The sequence below is a fragment of the Nomia melanderi genome, chromosome 5, assembly GCF_051020985.1.
Source record: "Nomia melanderi isolate GNS246 chromosome 5, iyNomMela1, whole genome shotgun sequence".
NCBI lineage: Eukaryota > Metazoa > Arthropoda > Insecta > Hymenoptera > Halictidae > Nomia > Nomia melanderi.
In genome coordinates this window covers 63,121-79,884 of record NC_135003.1, presented here as the reverse complement: position 1 = coordinate 79,884, position 16,764 = coordinate 63,121, and the positions used below count along the sequence as shown (strand labels likewise).

Below are 16,764 nucleotides of genomic sequence, written 5' to 3'. Positions count from 1 at the left end.
CAGTAGACGTTCCTTATTCATAAGTATAAATCAAATTCCAAACACCAAACACATCAGACTTAGATTGTACAATATATGGGATTGTATTGGAAAATCCCCGATTTGATAAAACCTACGAAACAGGCGATTTTCTGGGTCACTCTTCGAAGCGGCGACAGGAGGGAGAGAAAGGAGCCTTAAATATAAGATTTTAGTTTTGGGTATTTACAGTGTTGATCGGTTAAATTTTAATGAATTTGCTCGATTAAATTTTAACGAATCATCCTCACCGTTCCTCTATTACTCACTGTTTTGAACGTACACTATCAGTGTAACCTGATCTCAGTAGACAAGGAAAGTAAATGAATACAATGAGCGGAAGGGAAATAGACACACTTCGATAAGGTTCCGTGAATGTAAATAGCAATCGGGCAGTGATACAAATGTCAATTTTACATTTTCAAATGCAATACCAGTGGTTCATTCAGGTTTTTTTTATTGAAATAAATCCAAACACGACGTAAATCGGTCTAGTTTTATCGATTTGAGAGGAATCAACAACTTATTGTCACTATGTTTGAGAGAGTAAGATTGAAATGAATTTACTAGTTTTAGAGATATTAATAGAGAACTGTTGCTCGATACATTAAATTCTGCCTATACAAATACGACTAACACACAACGGATTTCGCAGTAGAATCTGCCGTGACGCGTCGTTGGCAATGGCAATTGTTAGGTAGTTGAAGACGCATCAACATAGGTCTTAGTACCGATTTAGTATTTCACATACAATTCAATTTTTTATAGGGTACCCTATAAATACCGAGGCCGAAATCGTTATTCAAGGCTCAACAGATTACGACGGCGATTATTGCAGCAAGAACCATTGTATAGTCACGTTTGTATAGATAAAATTCGATGTATTATATCAAAAATATAAGTTTTCTATTGATATTTCGGAATCTTATAAAAACCCGAATTGAAAATTTTATATTTAAGGCCGTCATCTCTCCAAATTTTAATGCGATTGCCCACCAGTGTCATTTGGAAGGATAGGCACATTTGAATATCAAAACTATTCATATACGAATAAACAGGGTGTTTGGTAACTGGTGGTGTAACTGGAAGATTCTACATGAAAAAATAAATTGAAAATATGCAATAAATGTTTTCATATTAGGTGATCTTCGGGAAAACCGATTTGAATATTCGCCAGTTATATGTGTACTAGACCATGTTTCGTTATTGAATATTGTTGTAGAGCGTCGCCTGTACTGGGAGTGTTGCGGTCCATAGGGGTCACCTATGGTCAGTGCGGACCATACTACCGCTCGCTCGGTTGTTCACCCGGACGGTCGGGGGTGTTTAGTGTCAGATTTCCTCCACGTAAATATACAAAAAAATATCGCTGTAGATGGTTGTCCCGATTGAAGCTTATATTAATAAAACTATCAACGTTACGAGAATGTATATTGTACTTGAGAGTTACAAATATACAGTGAAACAAGATGTTAAAGTAATCATAAATTTTGTTATTACATAAATTTTTGGAATTTGGAAAAAACAGAATCCATTCTGTTGAAAACATAATTCTGCTCTTCTAATTAAATTTCTATGCATTCTTCCTAACATATTCTATTGTATCAATGTATGAAACGCTATAATAAGTAGACCGTGCGACTGATTCCTCTTACCCTTATGTACTTTTAGCTTGCGGGTTGTCGGCCAAGACTTGAAAGACTTACGTAAGATAAATATAGAATTATAGAAATATAGACTTCAATCGAGACAATAATCTACACTGAATATTCAAAGATGATTTTTTCGAAAACACAGCCTTGTATAGAAAAATTTATTGTATATTTTCGATCTATTTTCTCATGTAGAATTACTTTGTTGTTTCTAATTGTACCACCAGTTACCGAACACTCTGTATATTTTCAGATAGAATATGTTAACATAACTTACTGTTTAATTAATTTTATTTCAATATCATGTACGTCAATGGATTCTGGACAAAATAATTCCATATGCAACTGATTAATCCAAAAACTTTTTAACGTTTTAAAGTTTATGTTTAATTTGTTTTCTAACTTTATCCAAATTGATTTTGGAACGACAGCATCTTTCAATTTTTCTATTTTTTCACATAACATTACATCCATCAAAGTTTGAACAAATTTAACGGTTAACTGAAATGTCCACTCTACTTCTGATAATGCTGCAACAAAATCCATTATTTATGTTTTGTGTATATAGCTGAGACAATATAAATTACGTGTGAAAAATACTTACGTTTCTTTGTTTTAATATTCTCCATATTTTTAAGTTTGTGATAACGTCGCCATACCGAGTGCCTCTCACGACCTAATATTTCGGCTAATTTAGAAAAATGATTATTTCCTCCCCGGTTACTATTCTCTTTCATATACGATAAAATTGTTTCGTCTTCTATTGAAGTGTACCTATGTAAATACATATCATATATATTATACATACAATAAATTACAAGTATAAACCACTAAACGAAAATGTATGTATAAATGATATGCTATACCGTTTAAAACGTTGTTTAGGTTCCCCGAACAAAATTTTAAACCTCCCGAAGACACTGTTCAATGGACGAGTATGTAATCCATTTGCTAAATATTGAACAAATTTTCGACGTTCTTCTTTCCCTTTAATATAATATTTATCACCATGTCTCATGCAAATAAATGGTTTTACAATTTTAGGATCCCAATCATGAACCTATTTATAAAATTATTTATTAATAAAATAAGTTGTATATAGTAATGACATCGAGTAAACATACTTCACAGAATGTTCTCCAGTTATTTTTGATAATTCTGTCCTCGTCAGGAGAAAAAGCACCTTTCTTTAACGAAGAATGTTGTAAAAACAACATTCGATCAAACCCTGTTAAGGGTCTTGAAATTAATTGACAATTACCACTGTGTTGTGGTGGTATATTGTGGGCGATTTTCACCTTCAAAGTGTACAATCTCTGCAATAATAAACAATGATGGGACAGTTACTACATTGAAATGCATAAAAACATTAGAAAGAATCTTAAGCACATTATTTAAAAAATTACCTTTCGAGCACTTTTAGACATTGACTGATCCTGTTCACCTATGTTATTTTTTGTTTCGGTAATTTTTTGTTTTCCTGAAATATCTTCAGTCATATCTAAAAAGTAACGATTTATAGATGCTTATTAGTTATATTATTAGCACATTTCTTATTATATTTAGTTATATTAGTTACATTATTTAGTATGCTTACAAGAATAAATTACTTGCATATTCAGTTAAGCTTGAAATATTTAGTAATATTAGCGCAAGTGGCTGAGCTCACCTATATCTGTTAAGTTGAAAAATGTTATAGAAATACATATTTCGAATAATTTTTTTTTTTGACAAAAATGTCGTTCTTATTTAGCCTTCCGGATAATCGCGAAAAACTTTTGCCACTACTATATTGAAATAATGATGTCAAAATGGGTTGAAGAACGGGAAAGGCTAATTAAATAAATCTACAATAGCGCGTTGAGCGGTCATCAAGATCCTAAGAATATCTTACAGAGGCTGGGGCTGTACACAATAATTGATCCAGTAAACCACTATACATGGAACGATTTGTAGGGTATGAATGGTTGGTTGTTCATGCGTGTGTTCGGTATTGTCTAGCAACTGGATGGCCCCCTGGTATGTTTGGGAGAAATAGCGTCACGGCATTTTGAGGAATCTTGACTGGTTGAAGATTTGTGAAGTAACAGTGATTGGAACTGAGCGATAAGACCGTGCGAATAGAGCGATCAGCGCACCGTAACGTGATTACGTAAGTTTTCAGTATGGATGAGAGTCGGGTGGAAGCGTTCAGTTGATAAACTGTTTTTGTTAATTACACCATGAAATCTTGTATTTCTTTCAACATGGAACAAAGGGAGATTTTATCGTAGAGCAGAGAGAATCCTACAAATTTATCAAGCAATGTGAAATCTGTCAACAGGAAAACTATATAGTTACCCGTCAGTTGCTAGCGACCTGGCACTCTCGTCTGAGTGGTCAGATTCGAAGATGTACACCGCATTCACACAGATTTTCAATACTGGCATATGATTCCCTGAGGCGCTCATATTTTCTAACAGGGCCACGCAAGAAAGAGCGCGAAGAGCCGTTTCCGAACTCGTAATTGGATTTCTCGGAACCATAAAGTAGAGGTAGGCGAACGTACCAAGCGATTGTTTTTGCCCCCATGACGTCACGAGTGCTAGGTTTCCAGGAATTGACGGTACGTAGGTTGTCGCAAAAATTTCAGAAAGGAACGAGGAAAGTCACAAATGAATTTGAAAAACTGAATGGCAGCGCCAAAAGTGGCGGATTTTCAAAATTTCTGCAGCAATTTACATACAAGAACAAGCTCTGGAGAATCTGGATATTCTGGAAAAGCTAAACGACAAGTTTTTTTTTCATACAATACGAGCATCGCCGATAGACAAAAGCTCGTAAAATTGCAGTGGCAATTTAATTAACATTGGCTACACTTACCCCCCACCGAGCAACAGCGATAAATTTAAATATTAAACCTAACTTTTAAATGTAGTCAATGTGTCGATAATATCGGTTTCTATTTGTAGATAAAGTCAATTTCAATTTGTTACTAGTTATTTGTTGACGCGTGATGTCACGTACAACCCGAAATACTGTTACTCATCGGTCTTCCAAATTTTTCAAGGGATCGTAGCTCGAATAACTTTATGAAGCCATCAACTATCACTTTTAACAACCACCCTCAGCTGTTCGAGGATTAGCATTTTTCCATTTTCGAGTTACTCTTCGCATGTATTAGTAGGGTTAAGGTGGTTCATACATTTATTACCTGCTACGGTCGAGGTACGCGGAATTTCCCTGACGTCACGCGAAGATACTCTCGATACCTGCAGGTGACCGATGGACTTGGAGGCGGTCAACTTTCCGGTGACTGTCGCCAATTAGAAAAAACGGCCTCCTCCCTGTCCAAAACTCAGAGCTCCATCAGACAACCAATCCGCATGTCTCATCCCCTGACGCTACCCTTACATTAACATATTTAAGGGTAGAGCTTGGCAAAAAACTCGGAATTTCTAACTCAGAATTCTAAGAAGCAAGATGTGTATCGACCTCGACGAGTGTCAACTTTAACGAAACAACAACTCAATTCAAATAAATACAATTTGCTCATCATACCATCATTCCACCTTCGATTCAACAAAATCCTCATTGTTTCAATCTGGCTCAGCATCATTAACCTGAAACTGTGCCACAGCAATTCTTACTGCGACGCTCAACATTATTGCTTAACTTCACATTTTAAAATTCTTTTGTTAATTTTTGTGATATTCTTTTTGTAAATAGTTAGTTAGAAACAAGCCGTCATGGAAGCTGGTCAATAAAAATATTTCAACATAATAATTCACAGAATATTGTAAATAAATATATTAAATAAAGATACACGCTACATAACTTAATACGCCAAAAGTTATGTAGCGTGTAACTTTATTTAAAGTGTTTCTGTGCACTTTTAAGCCTCAGGCCGACGGCACTAACGTGAAAGGCGAGTAGTACTTGCACACACTTTATGACCACCCATATTGTTCTGCTGAAGAATAAAATTTTGTCTTGCAATTTTTACTGCATGTTTCTCTAATTATTTGTTAAATTGGTTCAATAAAATCAGTTCAGTTACATTGATTGGTAAAATTGATTGGTTAAATTAATATAATCAGAATACTTCATTTTCCCATTTATAAATGTAAGTTCAGTGTTTCCATAATAGTAAATTTCTGAAAAAAGAAAAAAAATTAAGTTACTGAAATTAATCGAAAGCGTCATCTACGAAAATTTCATCATTTTCTAAATTTTTCATTTCACCATTTTTAAAATATTTTGAAAGTATAAAGAAAAAGAACGATTATAATAGTAAAAAAATATTAATAATCACAAGTTGTACCCTGCCGAATGCGAACCTGTGTTAAAAAAAGAAATTTCCAGCGGTTCCACAGCCGGATAACTTAAATGCTTCGCAAAACACATTGGTAAAGTCAGTGATGAATTTTGGTATGTAACTCGTAGGCAAGTCAATGGTCATGGTGGTTTGGTTCCAGACTCGTAGTGCGAAGGCCCGGTTTGATTCCCGGTGAGGTCGATTCTTCCGAGTAGGTATTTCTCGCATTGCGATGATGGAGCCCTCTGACCCCCCCCCCCCCCCCCCTGATCACTGGGAGAATAATTTCTGCGAGTTTCGGGGTAACCCGGAATTTTAAGAAATTATTGTCAAGTCGACCATCACTAACATAGCCACGTTATGATACTCGCCGCCCTACGCCTGCAGACGGGACTAGGGTAAAAGGGGATGGCCGGACGCAACGGGAGGGGCGCGCACAGCACATGCGTATGTATTATATGTGTCTGTGCTGCTTTGGTGACGGAGGAGCTGCCGCAGCACATGCTTGATGTGTGCCTCGGCATCATAGCGCTGTGTCAGTGTCAATAGGACGGTGTAGTGTGGTGGCGGGGTTAAACCCGCCTGACACCACCGAGCGGCGGTGGGGCAACCGCTTGTGAAAAGGGGCGAGGGGGCACGAATATTAGCCTCCTCCATATACGCGGCCAACAAAACCTGGTCGCGGGATGACAGTGGCTCAGGTTTTAGCTTAAATCAACTCCTCTTGTATGTCGTCTTCATTGTTATTGCCATCTTCAACTTCAGTTTCACTGTCCGACTCAATTCGGCGCCGGCGTACTGTGGAAGCCCTTATCATGTCAGATAGAGAAACTACTCAATGAACTTTTCTCACTATCTGATAGCAATCGACATTGTTTGGAGGGTCTTCGTAAAACTGCATTGTCGGATAAAGAACTTGACCAATAATCTTCAGTTAAAACCATATTTGTAAGGGCTAATTGAAAAACTGAATGAAAGCAAAAACTTATGTAAAGTGGTAGAGTATAACAAACGCACTTTATATGTTTGTAGGACGCACTGAATAACAGCGCCTCCAGGGGGTCACCGGGGGACTCCTACCACAAAAATTGCATTAAACACGATTATATAACTCCCCTTATCTGCTGTAGATGATATTTCAACATAATATACATCGCATAATAAAAAATTCATGTTGGCGCCATGGACAAACCACGTAAAATGCGCGCGGCAGTCAACGTGTTAATGACCGGTACGATTGAAGGTACGACTTACGGAATGGTTTGGTCGCGATCGAGACTAAGTTGGGATGGACAGACATAGAGAAACTACCGACTGAAACGGTAAGAGACGATGCTACGGTCATGATCTCTATGATTTACAAGATGCGTGTAAAAGTTTCCGGATAGTTACAACATTTTTCACTATATTTTCCATAAGTGATATATTTAAAAAAATTACTATCAATATTAGATAAAAAGATATCGGAAATATAGAAAAATAATGCAACAGTATAATACTATGTATTATTTTAAACCTATTTATTTACAAAAGTATTAAAATAGTGTGTCCAAATGTTTCCGGGCAGTACAATGTTTTGATTCATTCGAGGTCTCGGAATGAATCTCGGAAATTTGCATATTCGTGCACAAGGTCATTGCGATCAGTTGTAAGTTCATCACTAGAACAGTAACATGCGTAAAAACACGTCGGTCAAATTGCGGAAAAAAGTCAATGTATTATTGTAAAATGGAAAGTCTTATCGTGAAATTTCTGCACCATTATTAATTGGGAAATCAACTCATAGTGATATTATAAAGAAGTATCATGTAGAATACACTGTGGAACACGATTTTTGTTTTGTAATAGCCACTAGGTGGTACTTAGAGTTCCTTACCCTAAATACTAATCCGAAAACCAAATTCCTGGGTCACGGCCAGTTTTCGAAAAAACTGGGTTTTTGTAAAAACGGTCGAATTTTTCAGAGAATCAAGTGGTACGTGAAAACTAAACACGATAGGCAGTTAAAATTTGTCACAAAAAATTTATATTATAAACATTTCGAACTTTATGTATCATTAAATGTTTGTAAATGATAATCAAAGCTTAAAAAAGGGTAGTCGCGCGTACTTTGTACGCACTTTTGTTACATTCTACGAAAAGTGGGTTGGCTAGCATGAATTTGCAATGCACCATTGGATTCTGCTGATATTCCTGAAGAGGAACCCCCGCGGAAAGTGTGAGAACGGTTTGACTTTCGGACAGGTTAAGAAAATTTCCGTGAAGAGCGCGTGTAAAAAAATGAGTTGGTTGAATAATTTGCGAAGTTGTTAAGAAAAAAACAAAATATTGACCGAAATATAAGAGCAATGAGTGAGTGAGTTTCTAATGTTTACACCTTACATGATTGTTTACTAGTTATGAATGGCATTGTCAGTATGCTTGGAAACGTTGTCAGCATCAGTCGATCTCGAGACCGTGTACTATTCGAAACTGTCGTTGAAAATGGGACGGAAATGTAGAGAAAGTACGGTAGAACAAAGAAAAATTATTATTAATTTGCATAATCAGTGCAAAAGTTTATCGGAAATTTCGCGGATTATGAACCGACCGAGGAAATCTGCAAGCAGAGACCCCGACCGCCCGGGGGAGCGGCCGGAGGTACTGTAGGGCTCGTAGCCACTAAAACCTCCACGACGACCTTGATGGACCAGGAGGGGGAGCCACGGGACCTCTCATAGAACACTACCGTGACTCCCCTAGGCCCAGCCAGCCAGTTGCAATAACCTTAGGCCGGCGCCCCCGGGATGTCCGAGTGGGATCGAGAGAGGAACGATCACATTAGAAAAAACATCAAATATCCTCTGAAGGTTTAAAAAATGCTCTTATGAAAGAATGGAATAAGATACCATCCAGCGTAACAGCGAAATTAGTAAATCCAATGACACGAAGAGTCTCAGCAATTACGAAATCAAAAGAAAATCCTACTAAATATTAATTAACTTTTTATTTTATTTTTTCATTGTCAAATAAATTTAATTTCCACGTTTTTCTCATGAATTTCTAATGACTTTTAAAAAATGTAACAGCTGTACGAATACTTATTTTTCTTAATAACTTTGCAAATTATTCAACCAACTAATTTTTTCTGCACTATATCTGTTCTAGAGCTTTCCAAGAATATGTACAAACTCGTTGTTTATAAAAAATTAGTTAATAAACTACAATTTCACAATATATTATTCGAAATTATTCGGTGTACGAATACTTTCTACACCCACTGTATATTATATGCAGCTACAGACTCGCAGTAGGAGATATAGAAAGACATGTGATCAACGTAAGTCAGTTAAGAATTACGCTGTACTCACTGGACAAACATACACATCGAATTTGCAAACACATACACAGTCCTTTCATTCATTACCAACGAACAAAAATACAGTTCACTTTCAACTGAGAAAAGGAGGAGTCCTTTCTTGGAGAACATGAGACTAGAAGTACGCTTTTCCGATTTTGGAGCAGGTCACAGAGGTCCCCATGCCTCTTTGACGAATCCCCGGGTCGGATAAAAAAGCACGATAACGCTGATGTTCCCTTACACCAGACGACGTCTCGGCGTCTGACTGGGTGGGGAATTTCGGCAAGGCCTCACCTTCACGTGGGGCTCTCCGTGACCCCGTGCCGACACCCGTCGAGGACGAAAGAGCGAGTGGCAGTAAACCGGTAGTCATGCTTTTACTGGAACGGGGGACTTACCTTAACCGGTCGGCCTGTGAGGAGGACAAACTCTATAAAAAACCCCTATAAAAGATCCGGCTGGAGGGAACAAGATCCAGATCTGAATCTCGATCCAGTAGAGCCGAGGAGGACCGTGAACAGTCCCCTATCAGACTGGTCCCCCAAGGAAGGAGAGAGCGGGCCGGGCCGGCGGAAGGAATCCAACTCGCCAGGAACGGGAGGCGATATGCCTTCGCCTTCGATAGCGTCGGCGAATCGCCGCAGCCGTCACTGTCGCCACCGTCGCAGGCAGAAAACATGCCGCCTGTCACTCCAATGAAGCCACTTAATCAAGTTCCGGAAGAGCACAGGCGGATAGTAGAGGCATACGCTGGAAGGCACCAGCTCCGGCGACTGAGCTCCCTCATGGACGACAAATTGGAGGCGTTCAAGAATGAGCTCGTGCCCCTCAGGGGTCCGATAGAGTTGGTTCCTGTTCCCTCCTCCTGATCGGTGGAAAAATCGGTGGCTGGGGGGAGTGGAAAGAAGAAAATAAAGAAGGCCCCCACCACCACGAAAGTGAAGTCGCCCCAAGCCAAGGCTATGGCTAAAACCACGATCAAAGCTAAGGCTGGGGACGAAGAAGATGGCCCTCCTGGCAAGGTCCTCACGCACCGCGGCCATGACGGTTACGGTACCGGCGGGGGGGGATGACCTACGCAGAGGTGGTGTCCGCCGTTAAGGCCAAAATAAATTTGGCCAACGTGGACATCACCTCCTTGTGACCGAGGATGGTCGTCACGGGGGCCCTCGTGTTAGAGGTCCCTGGCAAAGATGAGGCGGCGAAAGCCGACAACCTCACCATTAAAATGGCGTAGGTGTTGTAAAGGACGGAGATCAAGGTGGCCCGTCCATTCAAGAGGGCGGAATTTAGAATCCGCGGTTTCGTGGACGGAACCACTCCTCCCTCCGGGATGGCGATCGCTGTCGGGAAGTTGCCGGCCCGAGGAGGTACAGACCGGAGAAATCCGGTCTTCATTCTCGGGATTGGGCAATCTGTGAATCCGCTGCCCGGCGGCCGTGGCTAGGAAACTAGCTATAGCTGACAGCATGCATGACCGTCGCGTGGACCCGACTAACAGTTGCGCTACTATAGGTTCGGTTCTTGCAGTGTTACCGCTGCCTGGAAATGGAACACACCAAGCAGCGGTGCAAATGCAAGGCGGACAGGTTGTGTCGCTGCTATACTTTGCGGCGACCCATACCACAAGGGGTAGTGCCTGCTGGTCTTTCCCCCGGTGTCCGATTTGTTCGGACATGGGGAGGCGCGCGGCATACCGCCTCGTGCTCCTTCTCCAACGCCCCTAGAGGGAATCAGAAGGGAACGGGGGGTAACTCGGCGGCCGCCCCAGCATCGAAGATCGCGGGGGGTCCTATTTAAGGCCCTTATTAGGACCCTGACCCCCGGGGTAAGGTACCGGCGCTACGTACAAAAATTGCACTGGCTTCAAAGACCTTTGCCTATAAGGGTCATAAGAGGATACCGCACCACGTCCACGTTGGCGGCGCTGCCTCTAGCGGGGGAGATAACCTTCGAGCTTCAGGCCGCGGTGCACACCTATGTTTATCATAGGTCGCGCATTGTCGGCCAGGTTCGGGGGGTCCCGCCGAAGGCTGACACAGGTGGCAGACGAGAGGCTACGACAGGCTCACTTACCGCATAACACAGGTGCTCACCGGATAAAATTGTTTCGGGAAATAGGGTAGCGATGCTGGAGGTTTGCCCCACCTTTTCAGTGCTGCGCCAAGTCCTTATGGATGCCATCGGGGAGGACTTCTGCGATAGTCGGGGCTATGCTGGCAAGCGAGAGATCCTAGGATGCTGTGACCTCCTTCTGCAAAAAGGTTATAGCGCAGACGGAGGCCGCTGAACGGGGGCGTGAAATTAACGACTCCGCTCGGCCATCCCGGGGGCGCCGGCGGTCGAGAGGCCGTGACAGAGCACCTCCGGGCCTCACCCCATAACGGAAGCGGGCTCGGTGTAAGTAGGCCCTGAAGTGGGGACCTCTCCCGCCGCCCGCTAGGAAAGGATAACTACCCTTAACCCAGCTAGGTCGGATTTTTAAGGGGAGGGGGAGGGGGCTGAGTCCTTTAATGCAACCCTCGTGGTGACTGCAGGCAGGCGCGGCCCCCTGCACCACAGAATACCCCCCAGGGGCCGTGTGGCGATCACGGTTCGGGAAGTGGCGATCCCGGGGTCCTTAGCTAGGGTTTAACCAACCCTTGGTGTGGACGAGACACCTTGATATGGCAGGCACAGCTTATTCATGTATGTAAGAAGCCGGACAGGTCCTACCAATAGACCTGCGATTGTATTAGTACTACGGGCGCTCCGATTGCCCACGAGGGCATACGAAGGATGCTGAGTCCCTTTGTCCCCTCGTAGAGAGCGTACCATGGGTGCTTGTCCCCCCCCCCCCTGCCCCGGTTCTCTCGGCCGTGCAATTGATGTTGGATTCGTAGTGGCAGTGGTTGAAGCCTACATGCTGGGCAGAGACCTCTCGAGGGTCTCGACGCGTGAGCAGCGTCCCACCTGCTCCTGGACCAGACAGGAAATCTGGTAGAGTTTTTGGAAAGGTAACTCGGCGCTACCAACAATTTACTTCCATGGGACTCATCATCCCCGGGAAGCAACGCTGGTAAGGCTACGGCCTCAGCTGATTGAGCTTGATCTCAATCCCACGCCCATGGGGGCCATCCTTGGTGAGCCGTCATAGCAGGTACTTGGAGGATAATACGGGTTCCCTATGCACTACAGAATACTCACCGTACGGTATAGGAGGAGGGTTTTCCATCCTCCCAGGCAAGGTCTTCCTCCTCCGATACGGGGCCGGCCTAAGGTTATTGCAATTGGCCGGGCCTGGGGTAGTCACAGTTGTGTTTTGTGAGAATTCCCGTGGCTCTCCCTCATGTCTCAGTAAGGTCGCCGTGCAGGTTTTAGTGGGTAAGATCTGCTCCCCCGGGCGGTCAGCGATCTCTGAGTGCGGATTTCATCCACGTTAAAAAAAAGGAGTCTTTTCTTCATCCCAACCAATTCACACAAGGTTAATTCGGCGTGTGAAAGTGTTACGCAACGTCCACTACCATTGCCTGGACAGCGTTCACGAAAATTTTGTGGTCTTTCGAGCCAGATTATTGGATCAATTACACATCATATCATTTCTACTGACATAGTAGAGTGATACCAGTGTGAAAGGAATTTACCAAGTAAAGGAAGTGTTCTACGACGAGACCTATCGGACACAGCAGTCGAGGAAACCGTAGCATCTTCCATTAAAGATCACTTCAACAGACCACGTGGCAATCTGCAATTTTCAACGAGTAGCCATCACGATGGCCAGCGCAGCATCGACATATTCTACAACAGTTCAGAATAGAGTTCCAACAGCAACACCTTCTCAGTACATGGGTGACAGCACCATCAGAGTCGCAACAACATCTGTTTTCCGCAGTATCCGTGACAGAAGCTTAGAGTTTCCGAACACGGTAGTAGTACGGCAAGCAAACACGCTTTTAGCAAAGATAGAGATACCTCCGTTTCGTGGAAATCCAATTGAATGGTATATGTTTCATGATACATTTAAATCACTGGTGCATGACAATGAAGAGATACCTGTAGTTCAAAAATTTCATTTATTAAAGGGTTTCCTTCGTGGAGAGGTCGCTTCAGTGATTGCTTCGCTTAATGCTTCAGAGCAGAATTATTTGGTCGCGTGGGATATTCACAATTGATTCACACCCAGAAAAAACACGTCCACCTATAAAACTAAACAACAAACCATTGCCACAGAAAGAGACAATTAAATATCTCGGGCTACACTTAGACAGAAAACTTTTATGGAAAACGCACATCCGTAAAAAAGTAGGACAACTGAACGAAAGATACAGGAAACTTTGGTGGCTAATTGGAATAAAATCACAACTAACACCCTACAATAAACTTTTAATATACAAAACTATCCTCAAACCGATATGGTCATACGCCTGCCAGTTGTGGGGAACAGCATCAACTTCAAACATAAACACAATAGAGAGATGGTAAAACAAAAAACTGAGGTCCATTTTGAACATGGAATGTTATATCCCAAACAAACAAATGTACAAGGAAACCGGGATACCCACCGTCAAAGAGGAAATTGCAAAACAAAGCAGATCATATCAACAAAGACTGAAAAATCACCCCAAAAACCAGGCCACAAAACTATTAGACATTTCAGACGAATGTGAAAGACTGAGGAAACATCACTTCGTACAGCTATCATACAGATTTAGTGATATAAACTAAATTTGCCACAGTGATGCACCAACGGGTACATTCACGCTCATGCCTTTCAATCCTCAAAATAAGCGTTAAATATTATTAAATGATAGATTGCATATATACAGAAGTTATAATAAAGAAAAACATTCAAGCATACATGCACTAAGGAAAACATCAAATTTAATACTTACTTCTTAAGTTCATAAAAACTTCTATGGGTAGTAGTTAAAGAACTGAAGGTCTACCAGGGACTGGCACCGGTCCACGATTGTCATCAGGGACGGCGGAATAGATGGTGTGTGACCAGGTCCGTAATGAGCCGCGGATCGGGAAAAGACGGGAAGAAGAGAGGGCGTCTATCGACGCCCTGGGATTACCTTGGCCTCGCTGAGTAGCAGACGCCGTTGACCGAGTACGGGCCCTCTCGGAGGCGTTAGTCCACCAGGGTAGGGTGTGCTTGGCGATATCGTTCGATATCTTCAACGCGTTCAACATCCTGCCCCGGGCCGCCATTGGGGAGGCACTTGTGCAACACAATGTGCCTCCCTATCTAAGGGCAGTGGTTGGGTCATACCTGCGGGACAAGATCGAGTGCCCTGAACGGTATGGCATGCTGCGGAGGGAAGGTGAGCTCCCGGATGAAATATCTGGGACTTATCCTCGACAACCACTGGAGCTGCGAAGCGCACTTCGGTCACCTCGTCCCCCGAGTGAAAAGAGTGGCGACCGTTGCGGGTTTCTGTTGTCAGATTTCCTCCACGTAAAAAAAAACAGTTAAAGGACTAATCAACTCCTCCGTAAATAGAATCCTGTAAGATATAAAAGCCCACGGCTTCAATCCAACCTGCTGTACGGAATTACAACAAAACACGAAATATCCAATCCACAAAATTATTTTCACAAATTCCACCACTCTTACCAAAGAAAAACGAATTCGCTCCCTACGGAACCTCAGAGTTTACTGCAAAAAATATGACAATAAAAGACCTTTCATACAATCTTAACAATGTCAAACCCACGGTTACACATCGGCCAATTGTAACAAATCACCATAGTGCGTCAACGCCACAATTTCAATAATCAAATAGTTCGATGGCTAAATCACGCATCTTTCCTAAATACATTCTCTTCTGACACGTCATCAGCCTGAAAACCAAAATTACCGAATTCCAACTATTCTTAAAGAAACACAACATTCAAATTACTATGGTATCCGAGACCTGACTCACCCCACAAGAAAACTGCCACGTAAAAAACTACAAGGTATTCAGAACTGACAGAACCTCCAACAAAGGAGGAGTCCTCCTGGCCATTCACAACACAATCCTTATAGGAAAATTCCTTAAAACATCTCTCCTCAAATAGAAAATCAGGACAATTACAATCAGGACAAAAACTACTCCTAAAATAACCCTAGTAGCCATAAGGGAGTATAAACTCCCCCCTATTAAACAAACTGACTAATAGGACCTAAACGCAATCTCCAACCCAAACACTTTTAAATATTTCTTGGTAGAAGAAGATCTAAATGCCAAATACGAGATCTGAATCAACAGAAAAAAAATACCTCCGAGACCATACTTAAAAGCATGCAGACAAAAACAACTTCAATTACACACTCTCACCTACATGTACCGACACAATCCAACAAAAACCTTTCAAATATATGTAGACATATTCCTTTCAAACATACCATAACACTACACTTATACTATCATAGATGACCTTGTATCAAACCATCTCCTTGTACTCCTCACATATAATACAAACTCTGCTGTTTGTATAATCAGACAAACTCAGAGCTGCCGAACTCAAGAACTTGTTTAAAAAATCTCTCATACAAATTTATTGTATCCTCAATAGTTGCCTTAAGCTAACATATTTCCCTAGTACCTGGAAATCAGCAAAGGAATTCTAGTCCCCTACCAATTTAGATTCGGAGGAAACCATTCAACCATCTAGCAGCTGTTCAGAGTTACTGAATATATCACTTTTGAAATAAATAAGAACAGACTAACCCAAATAGTCTTATTAGACATAGTGGACGCCTTCAACACCGCCTGGCGCCAAGACTTACTTTTAAAGCTAACAAATTTACCCCCCCCCCCCCCCCCCATCCACCATTGATCAAACTACTAAAATGCTTCCTACAAGATAGACATTTCTCCGTCTCATTAAACGGAAGTTTCTCTATTTCCAAGAAAATCTTGACAGGAGATTTTGGAATGTACGCAGCTGACACAGTTCTATTTTTCTCCTCTTGATTCGACGAAGCAGTAATAAAGTATCTTCAAGAAAATTTTAAACAAACCTCAGAATTTTATAACATCTGAAAAATCAAAATAATTCTCACTAAGACGGAATCAGTAACCTTTTTCAAAAGGTTAAAGAGACCAACCATCTTGGCAAATATACAAGGAATAAACATCTCATGGTCCACCGAAGTAAAATACCTAGGTGTAACTTTAGATTCAAAACTTATGTACAGACAAGCAATTATCAACAGGTCAAACATAACTTACCCTGCGCTCAAAAGGCTATACCCACTCATCTGTCAAAGAATCGAACTATCCACATGCCTCAAAAATATTTTATGCCTAGTCTGTATCCGACCTATCATAATGTATGGCCATAAAATCTGGGCAGCAGCTGCAACATCCTGTATAAATAAAATCCAAACTATACAAAATAAATTTCTAAGAATCATGCTTAATAAACATCACGACACGCCACTCAAACATCTCCAACTGCTAGCAAAAATCCTAACCATAAAGGAA

The 16,764-nt window shown here is 41.5% G+C and overlaps 1 protein-coding gene across 5 annotated transcripts in view; it reads right to left on the bottom strand.

Annotated features, from left to right (window-relative positions):
- The window catches only part of LOC116424803 (uncharacterized), a 32,457-nt gene that overhangs the window by 2,504 nt on the left and 13,189 nt on the right, over nucleotides 1-16,764 (bottom strand). For 2 of the 5 annotated variants that reach the window (XM_031971685.2, XM_031971688.2), the window contains exons 3-8: nucleotides 3,268-3,345; nucleotides 3,077-3,171; nucleotides 2,795-2,986; nucleotides 2,537-2,730; nucleotides 2,275-2,444; nucleotides 1,948-2,200 (exon numbers count right to left, since the gene is read on the bottom strand). In XM_031971685.2, coding sequence (XP_031827545.1) covers nucleotides 1,948-2,200; nucleotides 2,275-2,444; nucleotides 2,537-2,730; nucleotides 2,795-2,986; nucleotides 3,077-3,171; nucleotides 3,268-3,286 — 923 coding nt within the window. In that variant the 5' untranslated portion in view covers nucleotides 3,287-3,345. Of the gene's footprint in view, nucleotides 1-1,947; nucleotides 2,201-2,274; nucleotides 2,445-2,536; nucleotides 2,731-2,794; nucleotides 2,987-3,076; nucleotides 3,172-3,267; nucleotides 3,346-4,010; nucleotides 4,033-4,863; nucleotides 5,021-16,764 lie in introns of those variants that run through there. The other 3 variants (XM_076367643.1, XM_031971687.2, XM_031971686.2) reach the window with 3 other exon arrangements.